Source organism: Phlebotomus papatasi, chromosome 3, assembly GCF_024763615.1.
Source record: "Phlebotomus papatasi isolate M1 chromosome 3, Ppap_2.1, whole genome shotgun sequence".
In the NCBI taxonomy this organism is placed as follows: Eukaryota; Metazoa; Arthropoda; class Insecta; order Diptera; family Psychodidae; genus Phlebotomus; species Phlebotomus papatasi.
Window position 1 is genome coordinate 55241806 of NC_077224.1, and position 16450 is coordinate 55258255.

Below are 16450 nucleotides of genomic sequence, written 5' to 3' on the forward strand. Positions count from 1 at the left end.
GCACTTAGAATCTTAGAGATCTTGTCCTTACTATTTAGTCCTAACCCAAGACTAAGCCTAAGGACTACCTAAGCCTTAGGACTGAGAACAGTGTTACAGTAACTCTTAATATTTTTTTCAACAGCTGAAGATGGTCTCGAGCTGGCCAAGATTAACAAGGTCCGGGTGATAAGAAATGACAAACGGGAAGGCCTTGTGAGATCTCGTGTTCGTGGAGCAGATGCTGCCATAGCCAATGTCTTAACTTTCTTAGACAGTCATTGCGAGTGCAATGAGAACTGGCTGGAACCCTTACTTGAACGAGTAGCTCAGAATCCTTCAAGAGTGGTCTGCCCTGTAATCGATGTCATAAGTATGGACACATTCCAGTACATTGGAGCATCAGCAGATCTGCGTGGAGGTTTCGACTGGAACCTCGTGTTCAAATGGGAATACCTCAATCCGAATGAAAGACAGGCTCGCCTCAAGGATCCTACTGAGGCCATAAGGACCCCAATGATTGCAGGTGGTCTCTTTGTGATTGACAAAATGTACTTTGAACGGTTAGGGAAATATGACACCAAAATGGATGTCTGGGGTGGGGAAAATCTCGAAATTAGCTTCAGGGTATGGCAATGTGGTGGTAGCCTTGAGATCATCCCCTGTAGCAGAGTTGGTCATGTCTTCCGCAAGAGGCATCCTTACACTTTCCCCGGAGGCAGTGGAAATGTCTTCGCGAGGAATACACGGCGAGCTGCCGAAGTTTGGATGGATGACTACAAACAGTACTACTACGCTTCAGTTCCTCTAGCTAAGAACATCGCTTTCGGAAAGTAAGTACAAGAGCTCTAAAATGTGTGATTTTCTTTTAAATATTATAAAGTATTGCAAAAAACTAAGACTTTAGTTAGTAAATATTTTTCCGATTAAAATTTTATAAATATTCCTGGTTCAATGTAGATCTTTCTAAAATAATAATGGTCCAAGGAAAAGAGCCCATTCAATCATTTCAAAGAGAACAACACTTAAATGTATAATTCGGGAGAGAAATCTGCAAAGAATAAAGTAAATAAAACGTTGTGGGAGGAAGATCAAATTGGGTTTCTGGCGATACACTTGTAGGAATAGAACTAAAACCAAGACCATAGGACAAATCTCTGAAGAGTTCTCTTTGGGATGCTAAAATTAAGTATTAACTTAAAAGGGTTGGGATCGATTATTTATTTATTTATTTTAGTGCAGAGAAAAGTATTCAGGATTCGTACAATCTCTGGCTTCGAACACTTCATTTCTTCCCATTTTCATTTCATGAATCTAACCTACCTATGGCAAATATAATTTAATAGCTAGTGTTAAATCACTTCCTGAAAAATTAAGTCAGATTTATTAAATTAATATGGAAAAAATATGAAGTGTTTGAAGGTATGGTGTGTGCGAAGCCTCAAGCCCTTCCCCTAAAATTTGAACTTAATAACATTATTCTGATTTGAAAGGTGTGGCTGGAAGAATCATTTCTGATAAAATGTTTTGAACCCTGTTTTTATCTATCGTTATTTAAAATATCACTTTTATCTTGAGGAAAGCCAGGGTAGAGAATTATAAAAATTAAATTCTGTGAAAATATGTAGAATCAGGCTGATAAATATTTCAATCGACCAGGAAGGAGGTGTGTACTCTAAATAAATAACAGTTTACTCAATATTCCTTCTAAGGCAAACCGTAATGTTCCACTGTATAATCCTGCATAATTCTCAAATTTTATTTTTATAGCTCTGGCACATTTTTTATTTAGACCAAGAAAATTTCATGAAATCAAAATTCATATCTTTGTCATTCTGAAACGATTTGCATATATCCATCTCATTTTCTGTACATATACTCTTCTTCTTTTTCTTCTTCTTTTGAACATCACATAACAAATTCAATTTAGTTTAATTCAATTTGAGTGCCAAAGAATGAAATATGCATATGCAAAACATTTAAGAGAGAATAGAATGTGAATTTTGATTTAATAAAATTTTCTTGATTGAAAAATTTTGCCGAAAGACTTAGACTATCTTAAATCGAGTAAGATTTTTTAGATCTCGAGAAATTTCTAATTAATATCAATCACCTAAATTCATTTAAAAATATATCAATAAATTAAACTGATATACATTCTATTTTATATTGAATTAAATTGATTTATTACAAATTAAAATGGCTTATTGTCATGTAAACCTATAAAAATAGTATTTTTTGACAAAAATTGGTAAAACTTTTTCATGATTTAAGTTTTACCTATTAATAATCGTTTCAATATTTAATAATTTCCATTTACGAGAGCTAATAAATTTTTCATCATAAAAAGATATTAATTTTTATTTTGCAATTTCAAAACGCTTTTCAGTATTAATAGCACCATTATTCACCACCGGATTTACCACAAATTTTATACTAAAATTCTCTAAATCCTCATGGTTTCAGATATGAGGATTAATAACATTACACTGAGAAAAAACGGGGGTGCGATTAACTTTTTTTCCTCATAACTTTAACACTTTTTAGATGTAAAAATATATCAACATTTTTTAATGTTAATTTTACACCTTTTTAAAGGTAAAATTTTCATGAAAAAGAGTAACTTTAACCCCTAATACACCTAAAAAGCATAATATTTACACCGATTTCGGATCAATAATTCAGGGTAAAATTAACATTTCCGGAATGCTATTTTAACTTTTTTGGATTTCTCTCGAAAAATTTAAAATAATATTGTGGAAATGTTAATTTTACCCTGCAGTATTGATCCGAAATCGGTGTAAATATTACCGTTTTTAGGTGTATTGGGGAATAAAGTTACCCTTTTTCATGTTAATTTTACCCTTTAAAAGGTGTAAAATTAACATTAAAAAATGTTGTTTTACACCTAAAAAGTGTTAAAGTTACGAGGAAAAAAAGTTAATCGCACCCTCTTTTTTTCAGTGAATTTATAACAAAAATGTGAAGAGCTTTTGCATTCATTACTGTTGTTTGGTCTTTAGAAATTAAAAATATTTGAGAGAAGGTTAAGCATTCAAGGACTATTGGGCTCTAACGACTAGCTTGAAAACCTTTTCAAATGCTTTTTTTTAAGCAAATACAAAATATACGAAGTCAGACTAATGTTTTAAACTCCTACCCTAATATAAAAAAAGTCCATAAACTTTTTGCTCTTCTTGATGAATGTTCTTCTGACTTAAAATCGCCCTGACGGTAATTGCTTACCCCCTGATGATTTTCCCATCTGGAAAAATCCTTCTTGAGAGTTCCTCAGAATTCTCCAAGCGTGACGGCCACCATAAAGTGTCTTTATGACACACTTTTTCACCCATCCAATTAATTGTTTGCCATTTCGCAGGCTATATTTTCCCCGTCAATTGGCTGCGAAAGTGAAGATGGAATTTAGCCCACACGCCAATCAAACAATTCCCACAAAATATTAATTGCCTAGCTACTCTCCTTTTTTTTTTGAACTTCTAACACTCCGGACGTAAAATTTAATTTCCGTGAGAAAGGTTCTTCCGCGGTGAATTCTTGTGCTTTGGGAAAATGAGAAAAGTTCACGATAAACACACCAATGCAATTAAATTGCATGACATTGGTGACATGGGCGAGAGTTTTAATTGCCTCTCGTGGGGGAACTTCTGGCGCTAAGCTTTTTTGGGTGGGAAAGTGGAATAATTAAGGATATGACGATGCAAAAGAACGGAAAAGGACCCCAGAAAATGAAAGAATGAGCTTAAGATCTCATCAATATTGGGCTGCATGAGGTACAATTTTTAATGCTTTTCTGCCAGGTTGCAAAGTGCAAAACGAGATTTAAAAGCAATTTTTTAACCGTCAAAGTGCACCTCAAACGAGACTTTTCTTATCAATAGTAATAGACAGGGAGAGAGTGTTGTAGAAGAAAGATTTCAACATTTCACGTCCCAGGCGGCGAATATTTATCATCATGTGCGGAAATCATCTCTCACTCTCTAGGGGCATAAAGCCATAAAAGATGGGTGAATGGGGAGAGAGAGAAGTGAAAAATTACCATTTCGTGAAATTCATGCGTAAAAATTCTTCAGCATGTGAGAAAATCCAAGAGATTGGAGGGAATATTGAAAGTGATAGTCGATTAATCTTATATCGTATTTGCTTGCAGTATCGATGACCGAATGGAACTGAGACGAAAGCTTCAGTGCAAACCATTCAAGTGGTACCTGGAAAATGTCTATCCAGAGCTAGTGGTGCCAGAAACCACAGTCTTGGGAAGTCTGAGACAAGGCCCCTACTGCTTAGACACAATGGGTCATCTGACTGATGGAACAGTTGGTGAGTTTCTTTATTCCAGTAAAAACCGTTATGTACCCTATATAGAGCAATTTTGAAAATAATCTTAATTTCTAATTTTCAATTTTGAAATTTCTTCACTCAGAAGAAAAGAACAACGAGAAAAGAACAATATTTTCCTCGTGGATAAATTCCTTTTACCCAAATGAAACAGTTTAAATCTCAAAATTTGAATTTATAGATTTAATTCAAAATTAAAGTAAGTGCGAGCGACTTGAATATCCCCCTGTTCGTTAGCTTTTCCTTATTTCTACAACTTAAGGATGGTCTTTACCGATCCGATCAACCATGTCTGATCGGTAAAGACCATCCTTTAGTTCTAGAAATAAAAAAAAGCTTACGAACAGGAGGTGTCAAAATCAGTTGGGCGGATCGATCCCCGGCTTAACTCACAGTGTTGTGACTTCGAGTCCCGCCCGGTGCAAAGATCTGAATGTCTAGAAAAAGACATTTTCAATGTGATAACGTAATAAAAAAATGCACCGCCTCTGCCCAAAAACTCCGGGAACATGAAAGTAGCATCTACACTACGAGTAAGGCGTTCCTGGGCGATCTACGAACAGTAGATTCTTCCAACACGGGATATACGACAACATAATTAAAATTGTAACAGATATATCCCAATACGATTAATAATAAACGGTACAGTACTTTTTCAAGACAAATCGATAGACAAATTGACGGACATTCGATCAGTTCTTCATTACAAATAAAGTGTATCGTAAACAAATTTAAGAAAATCAAGCATTACAAAATTAAAAAAAAATCTTATGCTGTACAGCCCTACGGCTTAATCCTAATTAAATCGAAATAAGGATTAGACTACATTTCCAACAGTTTCTCAATAAGCGGTCTTGGCTTATGCCGTAAATCTGTCTTAGGAATAAGACACAATTTAAAAAATTAAAATCTACTTCAGTAATGTAGTCGTAGTTCTTTCAGTATTCGCCAGAGATTCGTTTTCTCTCTTTAATTAAAAGAGTTTGAATTTTTGCTAAAGCTTTTGATCCTTGGCAGACCTTCTTCAATGGGTCAATTAAAGCCGTTTTACGATATGAAATTTCGTCTTTCGCCTTGTTACCGTAGGTGACCCATTTAATGCCATTCCTCATTTGATGCCACCTCTAATAAATTGATATATTTCTTTAATTTTATAAGTTGATTATAAAATACTAATCAATATTTTGCAATTCTAAACTGCTAAAATATTCTAAATATACCTATGTAAATTTATAAGGGGTGCCATCAAATAGGGTATGGCATTAAACGGACCATCTATCCTACTGCCTCTTGGCCAATTTTACGATAATTTGAGAATTTTACATAAAATTTTAGACTAACTTTTAATTAGTTTTTAATTATATTCCCTATTGGCGTTCTCTTAATGAACAGAATCGTTCGATTTACGAAAAGAACACCAATTTGGATTTCAATTAAAAATATAGTTGAAAAGTTAGCTTAAAATTTTCTTCAAAATTCTCAAATAAACATTAAAGTGGAAAAATGTTGTTTAGGCAGACTTCAGCGTTGAAACGGGATCCAGAAGGCCCGAAATACTTCTGGTTCATTCAGGAATATAGTTCATTGCTGGTTGAATCAGAAACTTAATGGCACAGCGATTGTGAAATTATACCAAGTCTTAAATAAGACGAAATTTCAAATTGTAAACGATTCCTTACGAGTTCTGAGAGTTTCTCCGTGAGTTTCCAGAAAAAAATGTATAAGTTTCCCGTAAGTCCCCTAAAAATTATATAGGTTCTCCTGGTTCGCTGAAAAATGAATGGGTTTCGAGGGGTCCTTAAAAAAATATATGGGTTCCCTGGCCAGATTGGCTCGATATACCCGAAATGAGTTATCATGTGAACAAAATTTCGTTTTGGAGCTTTATGGCTCCTTCTTCATGTCTGTCTACGCATTGTTCAATTAAACATAACCAAAATTACGAGAATGATTTCAAGAATTATAAGTAATTAAATTTTTTACTTGAAAAGCAACTGATGAAAAATTTAATCATTTAATATAGTTGAAATCATTTTTATATTCTTTGTATATTTAATTGTACATTGTGACTTTATCTGTTCCTCGAAAACAATTACCTTGTAAAATTTGGCAAGAAAGATCTATTGGTCTTTTACTATGCAAGGGATCTCTAGTCGACGATCCTTAGACCTCGTCGTATGATAGTTTGGAATAAATTTTATTGTCAAATTTTACAGCTAAATATTCTCAAGGATCAGTCTGAGTCCATTTGGGGTCTTAGAAAACAATAAATAAGTAGATCACCGTGGTGTCACATATATAAAATTAATATTAATATTAAGAAAATGCGGAGAGAGGTATATAATATGCAAAATCTCAAATGGAATATCACGTGTGTTAGAAAGAGTACACTCTAGTGGAGTAATACGATGAATAAGATATTACTGTTCGTATTAATAGCTTTCTGAATCGTATCACAGGCAATTCGAGCAATTTTCCATGCGTGTCAACTGTAATTCGGTCAATTTTCGAGCGAAACGCGAGAGAGAGGCATGATAAAACACTTGCTATCTTTTTTGCTATTCTCGAAGTTCAGAAAGTGTTAATCTTAATATTAATCTTACATGTGACATGGTCCCCAGGATAAAATCCATGCTCTTACTATACAAAGTTTAATCTTTGACGGAATTCCAAGCACAAATTACGTGCTATATGCTCTATTTGCATCAAATTACGTACTTTTTCGGTTTCTCTTTCGGCATTACGTTCAGCTGTCCTTAAAGACATTGCAATATTACGTCCCGGGTTCGAATCCCCTTTAGGTCACCAGGAATTTTTCTGGCGTTAAAGGTGTTCGGATTGCATCCAGTGAGCTTCACTGCACTTATTTCCACGAGTCATGGGACTGACAACCCCATCCCTGTATGAGAAAAAAAATTATAATGGATGTCCCGAAATCCCTTTGCGGGAAGGTCTAAGTTCCTCTATGGAATATTGTGCCACCATTATTATTATTAATTGAAATTTACATTGTCAAATAAAATTCGTCGTATGTGTTATATTTATCAATCAATGCACAATAGGACATTTCCAAAGCATATCGTCAATTAAGGGCTAGGGATACCCTCCTTAAAGTTCATCAGAGAAAAGGCAGGATTGACCTGGTGAACCTCTTGCTGTGGTTTTTTTCTACCCTGATCATTTGCCCTGATTGATACTTCTCTGAGCACAAATACAATAAATTGAACTAAAGTTCGCAGAAGCATTCATGATTATAATGTCCACCTTTTTGTCCTAAAGGAAACTCACCTAATATGACAAATCCAGTGCATTTACGATAGATTGTTAATCGACATTAGGCATTCGGTTATTTAAAATTGATATGTTTTTACATTAAATTAAGACAAATATTAAGAAGTCTAAGCTATATTTGGCTACAGCTCCTTGAAAAGGGTGTAACGGTGTGACCTAAATTATTTTTAAGAAGTGCTTTATTTGTTGGACTAACATTATCATCGATTTCCAATCTTTTATCTGTCCCCTTAGGTCTCTATCAGTGTCACGACAGTGGCGGCAATCAGGAGTGGTCCATCACAAAGCGTGGCCAAATCCGTCACCACGACCTCTGCCTCACTCTAGTCAATTTTGCGCATGGCTCAATGGTGGTGATGAAGTTCTGTGATGACTCAGAAAACCAGGTATGGCGCACCCGAGAAGGTGGGTTACTCCAGCATTCCAAGATCAACGTCTGTCTCGATTCACGACATGTGCACGAGAAGGGCGTCTCTGCCGAACGCTGCAATTCTGCCCTGGAGTCCCAGCGATGGCGCTTCCAGTCCAAATATGCATCATGAATAGGACCTCCAGGGCCACCAGGCCGCAAGAAGCGTCCGCGACGCCGCGCGGCCGCCGTCACATCGCGTTTGTGATTATAATCCCAGCACTTCCTGCCCGTCGCACCGGCGCCCAAGAGACTGCGACGGCGTCTCTCAGGCGAGTTCTGAGGGTCCCAAATTTCATTTCAATACATCATCATATGCAGGAGACACCACATAAACCCTTTCTTGGCACCGTGATATTTAGGCAAAGATACACCATCTTATTCTTCCCTCAAAAAATCCTTGTATAGACCATTTTACCCTAAAGATAAAACTAATTTATTGTGTTGTTTCACCTCAGAAGAAAAACCCCGATGAGTATCGAATGTTACCCCCAGGAAGTTCAACTGAACTCTTGGTTAGATAGAAAGATAAATTCTTGAGGCAGTTTTTTCGTTCTTAGCAATTTTCACATATTCCTCACACCGTTTTCCCCTTTTTTTTTTGCAATTTCACGTGAAGATTTTGGTGCAACTTTTCACCATGACGAAGGAAAAATCTTTTATATGGGGTGATTTTCCTGATTTTCAGAGAAATCTTATGTTGAATAAAGAGTAAAAAGTATAAAGTTTTCTATGGAAGGATGATCTTTCAATTCTCATTGTGGAGAAAGGTCTAACAAGCAACACTCAGAAAGCCAAATGGAATTTGAAAATAGTAAAGTAAGGTATTTCATGCGGAATTTGAAAAGTTGAATGACTGAACCAGAAGATTTCTGCAAAGAATTTTCTTTTTTTTACATTGCATTGAACTTATTGACAGATTTCGAATAACTTCGATATAGTTCGAAGTGATTGAATAAAAAATACTTTTGGATTTAAGGAGTGAATTGTTTAATAATTCGAATTATTAAACTTGATTAACTAAATTAGAATAATTCGTTTAAGATGTTAAGTGCAATTTATCTTAAAAGACATTTAAAAAAAAACTCGGAAAATTTTTTGTATTGTAGAAAATAGAAACGTTCGGCAACTGTTCTAAGCATTATAGGGGCTTAACTCTTTAATTCAAAGTTACGAACTTCAAAGATATTAAAAAAAAAATTTCTCAGAAATTGTACTTTGAAACTGATAAGCTCAACCAGATTTAGGGTAAGGGCCTTGACAGATCTGAGGTTTAGCCGAGGACGGCTTAGCGCAATTATATTAGAAATAATGATCAATCTACATTTCCATCATTTTCCACTAAGTCGTCTCTCGGCTTAAGTCGTAAGTGTGTCTAGGGCATAAGTGTGCCAAATTCCGGCCAGCTTACAATTCCGGCCACATTTTTTTTATTCCTCAAATTTCAAGGAATTTTTAGTTATCACATACTCTAGACTAGAGATTATACAATGCAAAAAATAAGAATAAAATATCGATTCGACGAGGAAGATGATCTGAAAAAGGAATTGGAAGAATTCCGGAAGGGCAAGGAGCTATGAGAATGAAGGTGGCCGGAATAGGCCACCAATGATATGTCGACATTTTTATTCATTATAAAATGTATTAAGAATGATTTTAGAGAAAATAAAGACGATAAACTGTCTACAAAGGCTCCAAGCAACATTCCTTATAAAAAAGTAACAAAAAATTCAATTTTTATAAAAAGAATATTACATTTCAAATTTGAGACTTTGGCGCTTGTATGCAACTATGCCGAAATTTCGCACACTTACCTTAAGAAGAATTTTGGAAATTCCAAAAATTCAAAGAAATCGGTGCTTTCAGTCATTTGTAAATTCGAAAAGAAATTGAATGCCTGCAGTCGTACGGCGAGCGAATATGGAATCTCCACCAGGATAATAGAATTTCTAACCTTAATTGAGATCTTCATTGACGTTTTTTAAACGATAACTTCTTAAATTGTAATTCTAATGTTTATAGAATATTAAAATCGTATTCAAATCATCAAAAATTGTACTTAAACTCATTAATTTTATTCACTATTGGTTATATAGGGTCGAATGAACACCTCTTCGACAGGGAATCTCTATTGACACTTTTGTCAAAATGTTGAAATTTATTTAATGTATCTAATGAATTGTAAATAATATGGCGTTTTTTCATTAATCTACGTTTTTGCGATAAGGATAAGTATTCGAATTTCGTATTCCAAATGGTACAGAGTAGGGTGTCAATAGGTGCTGACTCGAGTTCTTAAAGTGTCAATAGGTGTTCCTTTCACCCTACCTAGTTCAAGAAGTTTATAAAGAATTTGAGAATTAATCCAATCTGCTCAGAACAGAAGTTGTCCATATGGCTTTCTGATTTTTGCAATTAAATTGGCATGTAAATATTTTCAAACTTGTTCTAATATAAAAGAAAAAAATTACAAAAAACCATTTTTAAATCTAGGTATTATAAATTGTTAAGACAACCTTTCTCTTTTAAATTTTACAGTAGAAATCAAAAGTTTGTTACGGTGGTTATTTCTAGTAAAAGAGGTTTAAAACGTTACTGTAATTTTTTTTTCAAAAATTAAATTTTTAATTCCATTACATTCCAGGATTATTACTCTTTGTAATTATGGATTTAGGAAAGAATAATTTTAATTTTTCATTATTAAAAAAGGTAATTAAAAAAGAGTTAAATGCAACATTTCATCGATAAAAAGTTTGTTACGATTGTACCAAAATAATTACGATAGCAGACAGTCTAAGAAAATCTATCAAATCTAAATGATTGGATTTTGTGTATTTATTCAAATTATTTTTTTATTAACAATTCAAATTTTCAAATCTTTTAGTAACTCCATAGCATTTCAATATGAATTAGACCGTCTTTCAAATATTTATTTTAGCCGAGACACACTTGGGAAAACTATAGAAGATTTAAGAAAGATATCTCAGGAACAAACCTATAGAGAAGATTTTTTTTAAATACGATGTTGTATAGAAGAGTGGATTACATTTCGAAATATCTTCGTTTGCACAGATCTTAAATGAAATAATTGAGCGTTCTTGGAGTGTTGGTTGGGGATGCAATATTTTCACTAATTCCAAGTTATCAGCTAAACGGAAATTTAACCAGAAGTTTTCTCTTGCAGGAATAAGTTTAAAATTTTTCTCTGTCTTTTTTTCATGAGAAAGAGAGAGAGAGAGAGAGAGAGAGAGAAAATCAGAACCCAAAGAAAACTTCTGGCCAGAGTTATATCCCTGTAACTTCGAATGAGAGATATTCATCTCCCTTTCGATTTCAAGTAACAAATTAGTTCAATTGAGCGTGAAAATATTTTTTCCATCGTAATATGTAATTTCTTGAGCAGAGGATATTGTTACCCTGGCATTTGAATAGAATTATGCTCAATCAGAAAAAAATGGTGCTGTCGTTGGAAAATTGCTAAAAGCATCAAATTGCTTGAACGAAAAAGCTTCCTCATAAGGTTATAAAAACTTCTCAAAGAATCGCAATATGTTTTCTGTTTCATCAAATGAACGAGAGTCAATTTATTTAATTCTAGTTTTCTTCTTTTTTAATAAAAAAAATTGTAGATGTTCCAAGTGGCGTGAGAGAGATATAGGAGATTTAAACTGAATGTGAGAGTATGTTGTATATAAAATTTTATATTATTCAGTAATATCCCGTTTTCCTGACTTTCCTGTCTTTCCTGTGTCGTTCAGTTGAGGAGCGGTTGATGGAGCAAAAGCTCAAGAGACAGTGAGAGGCATTAAATGTAAAATTCATACAGAGTATTAGAATATTAAAATTATTGTTTCATATATATTTCTTTGTTGAATTCTGCTAAAAAAATCTCATTGAAATGCATTATATGGGCATGGAGGGATCTCTTCCGCACTTTTATCTCTTCATTTCTATTTTAATATAAATATGTATTTATGGACGATGAAAAGGAAGTTTCCCAGTGAAGGTTGTATAGCATTTATACATATGGAGAATGATACGATATAACCCAGAGAAGAAATTTATTGTATAAGCAAACATCAGAGGTAATATAGAACATTATGTGGTTGTGTACATGGATTTACGAATGTCTGGAAATGGTGCGGATGAGAAAAATGCCCCCAAGAGTCATCATCCCCTGAAATCATCTCAAAAAGCAACGTGTTAATCGCCCATTTAACCCTCTTATTGGGTGCCACATGATGGACTGAGGGTGAAAAACGTGTCACCCTCAGAAATACAGAATCTCCGGATGGACACAAATGTGCTCCCCATTGAAATTCTGCCACCCACTATGAAACCCTCCTCTCTTAGTACATTTTTCTCATCCGAAAGGATAGAAGAACAAGACACCAAACCCTCTCGTCTATAATTGTGAATATTAACTTTTCCAAGAGGCTCCAATATTCGTCCCCAAAATATCCATAGGGGTCAAATGAGAATCATCCTTTGCACATGATCCCCCAAGGATTCATTTCGCTCATGGAAAGAATATCAACTTGTGGCAAAAAGTATTAAAGAACAGACATTTACCAATCAACATAAAATCAGTGGAAAATTTAAATGAATAGCCCGGGTATTGCTTCAAAGGATTTCTTATACTCAGAAATCCGTAACAAATACCAGTGAACTAGTTCCATTAATACCCAAGAAATTTTAAGAGAAACATAAATTAATTAGGGTAAGTTGGGGTAATTTGGAACAATATCTAATTCGGAACTTTAATATTTCCCAACAGTTTTCGATGACAAAAGGAAAAGCAACGAAGAAGAAGTCTCGCACGTAAAGTCTTGCACTTCTTCGCAGATTTTTTTTTCTCTTCGTCCATCTGAAACAGGGAGAAAAATGTCAAAAATTCCAAAATAGACATTGTTCCAAATTACCCCATCTTATCCATCTTGTCCTCTAAAAATGATATACATGGGAATGCTAACTAACCATAAAATACAGCACAGTAATTCTTTCTTGCATTTGCAAAGAAAAGAAAAAGAGAATTTAAAAGAAAAATGGCTTTTAAATTTGATAATATAACCAAAGTGAAAAGTAAGAATTTTGAGAAAATTCTTATTTTTCCATCAAATAATCTCAAAAGCACTCACTGAAATTAAATTTCAGTATAGTTCCATAAAAATTTAGAATTATGAATCTCGCTGTATTTATTGGGAAACTGACTACTTCGAAAAATTTTAGGTTATTTTCCTTATTTTGTGTTCAAGCCACTACAAAAAATTGTTTCAAAAATTAATTACATTTAGGGTAACTGTACGAAATTTCGGCATAGTTGGATGCAAGTGCCAATGTCTTAACTTTGAAATCTTATATTTTTAATACAAATTGAATTTTTTGTTACTTCTTTTTAGAGAGTGTTGCACGAAACCTTGTCGACAACTTATCATCTTTATTCTCTCTAAAATTATTCTTAATACATTTTAAAATGCATTAAAATGTAAATATAGCTTTGGTGGCATATTTCGGCCACCTTAATTCTCATAGTTCCTTGCCCATCCGGAATTCTTTCAGTCTTTTTCACATTATCTCATCACATTATCAGTTCGTAGAAGCGAGATTTTTTGTTATGTTGTTGCATAGGAATAATCTCTAGAGGGATCTCAGTGGCGCAATAAGCAAGACCGTTGGGTCTTGAACGATGAGATCTCTGGGTAGACTCTCACAGCTGTAAGTTCGGAATCCGCATGGTGCAAAACAACATAATAAAAGGCATTGCATCTGCCCAAAGAAAAACTACTTCAGGAGCACCGAAGAAGCGTTCACTATGGGGAAGGCGCTCCTGGACGATCTACGATCAACAAATTCTTCCAATACGAGAACATTGTAATGAATGCATTGTAATTCAAAATAAAATGTCTCGACACGATTAATAATAATAATAATCTCCAGAGTATGCAAAAACTAAAAATTCCTTGAAATTTGAGTAACAAAAAACCTGGCTGAAATTGCAATCTTGCCGGAATTGCGTACATTTACCCAAAATAAGTTATTTACAGTTTGTCAAATATTTGTTAAATTTTTAAATACCACTGCAAGTGTTGGTAAATGTCCATTTCTGTCTTTTGGGGAAAATGTAAGTTGAATTAAGATTAATTTTTGTTCAAAATTTAGCAAAAAATGCTTCTTCCGAATTAGTGAATGAAGTCTAACCTTCAAGTGAATACTAAAAATTTAAAACTCCTCTTTACAAGTAACTTTCAAATAACCTTTCCCATTATCTTCTCTGTTAAGGACCGCTTTCAGACTTGAGGTTGCAGTTATATGATTCTGTGATGAATACATTAAAGAATTTCTAAAAAAAAAAACCGTTATCGTTTGAAGAAAATTTTAGTATTTTGATAATAAATTTCTTATCTATCTCAAGGATTATTTTTCCCTTTTTATTAGGAAGAAAAAATCCTATCAAAAAGTGCGTAAAATGGTTCCCATTGGATGACAAATTGAGAGCAATCTATTTCGCGCTATAAAATTCTCGTGAAAAGAGGGAAATCAATGAGCTTCCATCTACGTCAGATGCTCCATCGAAAAATTTCGCCACAAAGTGCTCCAACTTTATGGCTCAAACAATTTGGGTTCGAGAAGATGAGAAACATTCTGCAACGGCAGGAAAATAAAAAAATAATAAAGAGGAGCAAGAGGATAAATTACGGTGAAATCTGCCGACCAGATTGAAAGTGCAATAATGTACAAAATTTGTGTAATGGATGAACCCTCTCGCATTTTTTTTATCTTTTTAATGCACAAAGACGAAAGAAGGACGTCGGTGAGGAGAAAAAGAGATTCATAGGATCATTAGACGAATGACACACACTTTATGGGTTTGATATTAGAATCTTGCAGAGATTGCAAGTGATGGCAGCTGACTCCACTCATTATTCTTGAATTATCTCCCCACAATCTTTCCCTCTCTTCCCCATAAACATCCTGGACAAATTGTAAACTTAAAGTGTAGGAACTGAGCAAAGAAAAAATCCTTTAAATACCCCACATATGACATTAAATATTGCTAAAAAGGGTAAAGTTGATAAGGGCAATCTGAAAATTTTCTATTAGATGAAAGACTAAGATTTATTTTGGCTTCTACAATTCTGTAAGACAAAAAAAAATACCAGACATCCAAAATTTAGCGGTAAGTTACTTACGTATATAAATGAAAAAAAATACAACAAAAAAACAATATAATGTCCTTAAGAAGATGTTATCCCGAAGACAAACTGTTCTATACCACTGAATTAGAGGAATTGATTGAGTAAAAGAAGTGTAAATATATTATAATATATATGTACATAAATAACTAGAACAAGAAGCTTGTAGTTAATAAAAGAGGGTGTAAACGTGAAGCACTGATGCTAAATACTCAATTATAAAAAAGGAAAATGCTGTAAAACAATCGTGTCAATAAAAATGTTAAAAGGAGAATCGTTAGATAAATTTCCTATCATTTGATTAAACTTCATTATAGCCTAATTCCTTGTAATTTTTAAGTATTATAAATATAATCTCATGTTTATGATTCAAAGAGACGACTAGAAATGATAACATTGAGCGAGATGACAACTTTTGTAAGATATTGATTAAAAGAAATATACGAACACTTGAAGAAGATTAACTAGTTTTTTTTTATTGTTTAATAAATTAAAAAAAGGTGTGCACCGAGAGGTTTTGCTAATGTTCCCAAAAAAAAAGTAGCAACTTACAGATCTAGATCTAGAATCAACTCCCAAATATGAAAGAATCACCCATTATCTATGAAAAAAAGTTTTTAGAGGGTCTTTCTAGCTCTTCTAGTCTTCGAAATAAACGATCCATTAGGGTCCACAAAAAATTGTTTTGTTTTATATGGTATATACCCATGATTCAGCTAAATGGCTTAACTTTTCTAATTTCTTATCAGTTCATTTTTTTTAAAAGGAATAAAACTGTGCGCTATTTAGGATTTTGAATCATTCAGAAAGTGGGCTAAATCTCTAGTCTGAAGATCATTTTAGTTTAGAAGATAATCGCATTTAAAATTTAGCACACAATTTAGGACTAACATTTTTCCTTAAAAAAATACGTAAAGTTTAGGGGGTAATATCTCTTATAGTTTGGGCGACAAACACGTTTAAATTTTTGCATAAAATTTAGGGTCAAAATATTTTATGTCTGGAAAAATTTTACAAACTGTAAGGGGTCTGTATCTTTTTAGTTTAGAAGTTTAATGGCCTCTACACACTATGTCCATATTGAAGAAATTTATGTCCACATTGAAGCAAATTTCCTGCGCTTGTGTCAAAAATATGGACTCTCTTATATTTCTCTTCAATATGGACAAAAATTTCTCTAGTGTGTAGAGGCCGTAAGTCTATATCTTCTAATTTATTACGG

At 33.7% G+C, this 16450-nt stretch overlaps 1 protein-coding gene across 1 annotated transcript in view; it reads left to right on the plus strand.

The window, feature by feature from the left end:
• The window catches only part of LOC129807679 (polypeptide N-acetylgalactosaminyltransferase 2), a 281760-nt gene extending 266068 nt beyond the window's left edge, over positions 1 to 15692 (plus strand). The window contains exons 6-9 of the mRNA XM_055857114.1: positions 125 to 812; positions 4148 to 4317; positions 7861 to 9283; positions 9415 to 15692. Of these exons, the coding sequence (XP_055713089.1) occupies positions 125 to 812; positions 4148 to 4317; positions 7861 to 8168 (1166 nt within the window). The 3' untranslated portion in view covers positions 8169 to 9283; positions 9415 to 15692. The remainder of the gene's footprint in view (positions 1 to 124; positions 813 to 4147; positions 4318 to 7860; positions 9284 to 9414) is intronic.
• Positions 15693 to 16450: the final 758 nt, after the last annotated feature.